Source organism: Plasmodium fragile, assembly GCF_000956335.1.
Source record: "Plasmodium fragile strain nilgiri unplaced genomic scaffold supercont1.3, whole genome shotgun sequence".
Classification (NCBI taxonomy): Eukaryota; Apicomplexa; class Aconoidasida; order Haemosporida; family Plasmodiidae; genus Plasmodium; species Plasmodium fragile.
The window spans coordinates 351,851-359,105 of NW_012192583.1; the positions used below are offsets into that span (position 1 = coordinate 351,851).

General features: G+C 42.8%; 3 protein-coding genes across 3 annotated transcripts; all 3 read left to right on the plus strand.

Moving 5' to 3' along the window:
* Nucleotides 1–1,187: 1,187 nt before the first annotated feature.
* AK88_00397 (V-type ATPase, G subunit) lies at nucleotides 1,188–1,920 on the plus strand (the record flags this gene model as incomplete). The annotated part of the gene is made up of 3 exons (XM_012478048.1): nucleotides 1,188–1,278; nucleotides 1,505–1,605; nucleotides 1,747–1,920. 3 exons carry the CDS (start codon nucleotides 1,188–1,190, stop codon nucleotides 1,918–1,920), a joined length of 366 nt encoding a protein of 121 aa, XP_012333471.1.
* A 2,071-nt stretch (nucleotides 1,921–3,991) lies between these two features.
* Nucleotides 3,992–4,896, plus strand: AK88_00398 (uncharacterized protein; the record flags this gene model as incomplete). Its single annotated transcript, XM_012478049.1, has 2 exons — nucleotides 3,992–4,037; nucleotides 4,370–4,896. The coding sequence occupies 2 exons, from the start codon at nucleotides 3,992–3,994 to the stop codon at nucleotides 4,894–4,896; spliced, it is 573 nt and encodes a 190-aa protein (XP_012333472.1).
* Nucleotides 4,897–5,900: 1,004 nt separating this feature from the next.
* On the plus strand, nucleotides 5,901–6,931 carry AK88_00399 (beta-hydroxyacyl-(acyl-carrier-protein) dehydratase FabZ; the record flags this gene model as incomplete). Its single annotated transcript, XM_012478050.1, has 2 exons — nucleotides 5,901–6,489; nucleotides 6,795–6,931. 2 exons carry the CDS (start codon nucleotides 5,901–5,903, stop codon nucleotides 6,929–6,931), a joined length of 726 nt encoding a protein of 241 aa, XP_012333473.1.
* Nucleotides 6,932–7,255: the final 324 nt, after the last annotated feature.

The window sequence follows — 7,255 nt, forward strand, 5'->3', positions numbered from 1 at the left end:
ACAATCGATGGAGATGCCACTCACCCCGCTTGGTGCACCCCGCAAAAAAAAAAAAAAAAAAAAAAAAAAAACGTACCAACAATGCCACACCTTTTCGCGTGGTGAAAAAATCAAATGAGAGGAGAGTAAATGAAATTCCCGCTTGGCACTTATCTCAGCACAACACCATCGTCATCCCTTTCACTTAATGAGCAAGCCGTAGGAGCGGTCCATGCGCACTTGTTCCGTGTGTCCCCCTTTTTACCCAGGTGTCAGCCTGGAGAAGCGTCCCAATTGGGCATACTTTTAATTGGGCACTGCAGTTGGTATTTTCCCCTTAACAATTTTCAATTGTTCCATTTTATTATTATTTATTTATTGTCGCACTCCGGACCTTTGGTGCCTTTTGCCCCAAACGGGTACCATATGAATATTTTCCCCGGCGTCGGCGCGCCAAGGAAGGAGAAAAAAAAAAAAAAAAAAAAAAAAAGCCTCCCCGACCCATAATTCGTACAGGCGTCACGCAGACGTTTCTCATAGGGCAACAGTGCCGCCCACATCAAAATAAAAACAGCAGTTTTCATTTTTGCACTACTTTTCCACGAGATGGGTATATTGCAAAATGCGCCACATTTATATACAGAGCAGAGCAGTCGCAAGGAGATTAAGCGCCTTTTTTTAACAGCCCTCATGTAAAAACGGGAAAAAAAAAAAAAAAAAAAAAAAAACTGTGCGTCCTCCCCTCATTGAAACAAATAACGTGAAACTGCAAGGGGTAAAAATAATATAAAGCAAAGGAAATCCTTGTAACAGATACGAGGTGGGAAAAGAAGTAAAAGTTCCCATTCTGTGGCAATTTTGTAAAATATATATTTTAAGAAGCCTTAACGCGTGTTTTTAACTCTTTTGAGCAGTATCGCAATCATTTTGCCTAGGCACGTTCGCAAATTTTGTTCAGAATTTTTTGACCCATTTTTTTGACCGCTTTTTGCGCGCGGAATTTTTGTCCAACAGCACTGAAAGAAGCGAAGAGGGTTTTAACCTTCTTGGGATGTTCCACAACGAGGCATCATTTTTGCTAAGACATATGTGCACATACGTATACGAGTTCGTAAATGCCTTTGCTTGAAAAGTTTTTTCTCTGCCCCCCTCTGAAGTGCATACACGAAGAATATCCTTCAATCACCATCCCCCCTCTGTAAAAAAAAATGGCACAAAATAAAGGATCCAACCAACTCATTCAGCAGCTGCTGAAGGCGGAAGAAGAAGCAGATCTAGTGATTAAAAAAGCAAAAGATGGTAAAAAAAAAAAAAAAAAAAAAAACAGACCCCCAGTACATGGCGCCAAATGCTCAATCTGAAAAGTCTGAGTGGGCACACAAAAAGAAATGAAATGTTGAGAAATGCTCGATTGAGAAATTTTTTTTTTGTGGAAACACAACGGTTATTTTATATATGTGTCACTTGTTATGCATTTAAACGTGCCCACTTTTTTTTTTTTTCACGTCCACCCCCCCCCCCTCAGTGCGCGCCAAGATGCTCAAAGAGGCCGAGACGACAGCTACAGAAGAGTTGAAGATTTTCCGGGCCAAGGAAAAGGAGCGTCTGAACAAGGGCCACAAGGAGGTAAAATTATATGCGCGGCATGTACGCCCGTATGGAGCATACATGGAATACCACAACGTCCCCCTATATATGTAGTAGCCGATGTAACATTCCTCTCACCACCCGTTTGCATCACCATCTCTACTTCTTTTCCACCCCCAGAAAACCACCGCTGAAGACGAAGCCGTAACCCTAATTGAACAAAACACAAAAGAAGAAATAAAAAAATACAAGGAACTCTTTAAAAAGAACAAGGATCAAGTAGCTCAGTTTGTCTTCGATAAAGTATTCAACGTAGATTTGACAATTCCAGACTGCACCCAGAAGGCGCTTTAACGTGTAACCAACCCTGACCCCTTAATTGCCCCCCACGTATGATATACGTCCATTGCAGAGGGAAGCTGCTGTTATAATAGGACAGAAGGACCCATGTGACGGGGGTGAACCAACCCAGCACACGTCCCCCATGTATATACGTATGTATGTACGGGGTAAGTGTTCCCCGCGAGCATATTGTTCTGAATTGGGAAGACCAACGGAAAAGGGCCCGCTGGAGGGGAGAACAGGAGGATACTCTCTTCGCCCACTTCCTATGAAGCGTCACCCGAGAAAAGAAACTACGCAACGTTAATTACAAACGTATAGTGTGTCACGGGGAAAGTAGAAGAAGATAGACCATTGTGACTTTTCGCTCATCTGGACATCCCAAGTGACGGTGTGGAGGCAAACATGGTGTGTAGCCCATAAATCGTGACAACGGGGGTAAAGCAGCGCTTTTGCGCTTCGTTCAAACCGAATCCTCCTCCACCTTTTTTTGTTATCCCCTTTTTTTTTTTTTTTACGAATGTTCATTTTTTTTCCTTTTTTTGTCATCACCCCACTGATGTTATGCCTTTTTCCTGGGTGGAAACAAGAAAAAAAAAAAAAAAAAAAAAAAAAAAATTGTTTATTCCCGAGAAGGCACAAATGGGTAATAATTAGTCAACCAGTTCCGTACACTTTGTAAAACATTTTTAACTCTCCAGAGGTGGGTGATCCCTACGTACAAATTATATACTTCCCTTATTATTACACGCTACTCCTCCTATGTGTGGGGAAAGCAACAGTGTTATTCTTTTACATAATAAACACCCTTCGCGGGCCTAAGCCAAACCAGACGCATGGAGAGGTAAGCGGTCATTGTATGCGAAAAAAAAAAAAAGAAACGCGCCCATGCGGGCTTAACAAATGGGCAACCACAACAACAATGTTCTTAAAAAATGAAGAGAAATATTTCGTTCATGAAAATTTGTACAAATTAGCATAATGAAAAATTCTGCTTCATTTTTTTTTTTTTTTTTTTTTCCGTACAAATGGGGGGGTTAGCCAAAAAAATGCACAAAAAATCTGCAGCACTATGAAGTGGGGGGGAAATTCACTACCCAATTCCCATTGCGAGGCAGGGCCTCGGTTCCGGCCGCTGAAAAGGAAGCGTGGCGTTTAACTCCTCCGTCTTGCTATTTTTTCTATGCAGAGGTTGGGCAGCGGAAAAGCCAATAAAGGCGAGACGATCCTGCGCCTTTTTTCCCCTTGCGCAGTAAACCAAATTGTTCATACGGTGCATATGTAGTAGTATATTTTTATACCACCCCCACCAAAGTATAATAATACATGAGCTGGCTACTCCCCAGTGAAGCAGTGCTTTTAAAAATTGCATGGGGTTAAGTTCAGCGGGCCCCTACTGCCCGCCCTTCGCAGCGCAAATTGTGAGAGGCACAACGAGCAACCCTGTTCTCCCGTGCCTCATTATGCACAAGGGGGAAAAGGAAAACATTGTCGCCTCACCCACAACTCATATACCAATATCCATATCCGCTACTTCCCGCATGTACATATATATGGAGGATCTAGGGTGCCTTTTTGTTTTTTGTGCCTCCCTGATGTAGCTATATTATGTATGTACCGCAACCCTATACATGACGCCAAAAAGTGCTCTCGTTTTTCGCGCCGTGCAAGCAATGTAAAAAAAGAAAAATTATATTCACAAAGGGAGGAAAGGCGTATGATGTGCTCACTGTTTTTTTATAGCAAAAGGAATGCGGCAAAAATTGCCACTTAAATAGAAGCGACAATTTTGGGGCAACAAAAAAAAAAATCCGCAGTTGAAAAAAAAATTAACAGCAGGAAAAGAAAGTTGTTACCCAATTGCATTTCCAAACCGTATGCAAAAAAAAAGGAACGCGAAAAGGAAAGCGAAAAAAGAAAACGAAAAGGGAAACTAAACGGAAAAAGAGCCCTGAACGACGTGTTATGCTGAAACTCTGCTAACAACGTACGGGAGATATTCTGCCGATACTGTACTGCTACTCTTGTGGAACCCTCCTTTTTTTTTTTTTTTTCAATTTTTTTTTTTATACATTTTTTCAAAATGAAAACCATCGTGTCATCGCAGAAGGTCATCATTCCCGAAGGAGGTAAGAAAAAGAACCAGTTGAACAGAATAATGAGCGATTGGAGAGGGGTGGGGCCAGCACTTGCGCGTTCTCGTGGCAGAGGTGACAATACCCATCATGGTGAACACGCGGGTCATGACAAGAGAGTAAACTGTCATGGTGGAGGAGAAAAGTTACGGGGGGAGGGGAATAAAATAAGAACAGGCAAGAATAGTTGAGGGAGAAAAAGCCTGCCGCTCCCCCATTCCAGTGTTATGATGCCGCTATGAGGCCGCTAACATGGCCGCTAACGTGGCCGCTAAAACGTCGCCAATCGCGCTAATGTTACCCCCCCTTGTTTTTTTTTTGCGCAGTGGAAGTGGCCATAAACTCGAGGAAGGTAACTGTGACGGGAAAGTACGGAACGCTGAAGAGGTCCTTCCGACATCTGCCCATTGATGTGCGTCTGAATAAGATGAAGAAGTATATTAAGGTGGTGATGTGGTTCGGAGTCCCCGACAGACTGGCATGCATTCGAACAGTATGTACCCATTTGAAAAATATGTTCACAGGAGTCACAAAAAAATTCCTTTACAAAATGAGACTGGTACATGCTCACTTTCCCATCAACTCAAACATAGTGGATAACAACAAGTCCATTGAAATTAGAAACTACTTAGGAGAAAAACGGGTTCGATTTGTGAAGGCTCTACCTGGGGTCATTATTGAAAAATCCCCAAATGTCAAGGATGAAATTTATGTCAGTGGTGCTGATATTGAAAATGTGTCCCTCACGGCAGCTTTAATTCACCAATCCGTTCTGTGTAGAAATAAAGATATTAGAAAATTTCTCGACGGAATTTATGTGTCTGAAGTTACTACTGTTGAGAAGGATGAGTAGATGATGATAAGAAAGAGAGGGTGTGTGTTGTTTTATGTGTAATGGTGTTATGTGGGGGGGGGGGATGGAGTGTAAACCCACCCCCCCTTTACAAGCGTGCAATAATGTACATATACATACATATATATATAGAAGTCATCCTTACTGCGGCAACGATTTGTTTTAAGACCAGTGCCTTCGCCGCGACTACGACGTCCACTGCGTGTACATGTGGGTCATGACCGTTGTGTTCGGCCCATGCGTTTAACCCTTCGTGCACGTGCTACCTTTTTTTTTTTTTTAACACTGCCCCTTAATTAAACCGTATGTAGAACTCCAATTTTTTATTTTAAAAAATGTTCATCTAAAGTAGTATATATTGCGGTGGGTGCCAAAAGGATGACAAACTGGTACGACCGTTGAAAATGCCCAATGGTAGGTTTGCGAACAAGTGCTGAGTCGTAACCACGGGCAAAAGGGGTTCCTTTTTGGCAGTCAACTCCAAGGGAGTGTTTTAACAGCGATGCTTCTCTTCTGTGGGGTAACTACCTACTTATAAGAAGCATTTTTTGTTTTTACCACCAATTGCGCACACCAAATACAATATCATGTGGGTACTCAAAGAAAAAACAGCGTCACGGGGGTGAGGGGGAAAGGACGAGAAGAACAATTGCTCCACGTTCTGCAACCCTAACGCATGCATTTTTCTTTTTGCATGCAACTACCCCCAGTTGTGAAACACTGACACGCATTCCCATTTTCCCTCCGAACCACCGTCGTCCTTATTTGCACGCAAGGTGTAAATTTTGCCCAACGGAGGAACACGCCGTTCCGATTGTGGAAAATGACACACAACAGGTTGCAGCACACACGACTATCCGATGAAGGAACAACCGAGTGGCTGAATAACGGCTCACTGTTCACCACTCATCGTGCACATCGCCCCCTACATTTGCGCAAAAAAACATTAAAACATAAGGCGGATTGAAAAGGGAAAGACTGCTCCCCGCACGCCGAACGACATCATGAAGTGCGCGTACTTCCCACACCTCCTGTGCCTCCTGGGTCTCCTAGCCCCCTCTACAACCGTTGCATTAAGAACATCATGCCCTGACGTGGGAAAGCACAAGGGGTACCAGTTTTTAACCCCCCGAGTGGAGAGTCCCCCAAAAAAAAGAACAAGCGAGAAAAAATATAACCAAAGAATTGGGGAAAATCTGAATGAAAAGCTATTTGCAGCGGAAGAAAACAAAAATAAAGAAGTCGATGGGAAACACATCTCGTGTGTCATGTCATACGATACTGGAGACACCATCAACATTGAGGAAATAAAAAAGATACTTCCACATAGGTATCCATTCCTCTTGGTTGACAAAGTAATCCATGTAGAAAGGAATAAAAAAATAATTGGCATCAAACAAGTTTCCGCTAATGAAGAATTTTTCAATGGCCATTTCCCTGCCAAGGCTATTATGCCTGGCGTTTTACAAATAGAAGCTTTAGCCCAGTTGGGGGGGATACTATGCCTTACAAATGAGGAAAATCGTGGGAGGGACAATTTATTTTTATTCGCTGGGGTGGACGGCGTTCGCTGGAAGAAGCCAGTCCTTCCAGGTTAAATCAACTCTACGAGCACACGTATATAAGCGTGTGTGTGTGTGTGTGTGTGTAACTCCTGTCTGCATCGCAGTTTTGGAATAATTGCGTGTTAAGAAAAAAAAAAAAAAAAAGTAGTGATAAGTGATAAGTGCACATCCGGTTTTGTTGCAACTTTGAGGGCGCGCCAATCAGCAATATTCTTTTATTTGTCAGACGTTGCGATGATGAAACGTTCTTGCTTGTGTGTCCCCGCGCAGCAAAAACGCAGCTGCGATATTTACATGTACACCGCGCCATTTTTTCTCTTCTGAACTGTTCAGGAGACACGCTCGTAATGGAAGTGGAGCAAATTTCCTTCAAGCCCACCCTTGGGATCGCCAAACTGCGCGGGTGCGCCTATGTAGGCGGCCATGTCATTCTGAAGGTTGCCGAAATGACCTTCGCATTAGCAAGATGAGACAGTTAAAGGCAAAACAATTGTTTTAATCAAATTCGTTTAAGAATCTAAACCACAGGAAGGGAGATCATCCGGGACAAAGTATCATCTGGCTCTTTCAGGCCATTGTGGACATCACTGACAGATCTGCGAAGAAAAGGGGGATGAACGGATGGGCCACTGTATCTCGAAATAAAGTTATCCCAATGAGCACGCCAGCCCATTTTTTGGCGCGTGTATGTGCTTATATATACTTATATGTATTTTTATTTATTATTTTTTTTTTTTCCCTACCACCATACACCCTGCACAACGCCGTTGCAGCTTTTACCTGAACAAAAAAAA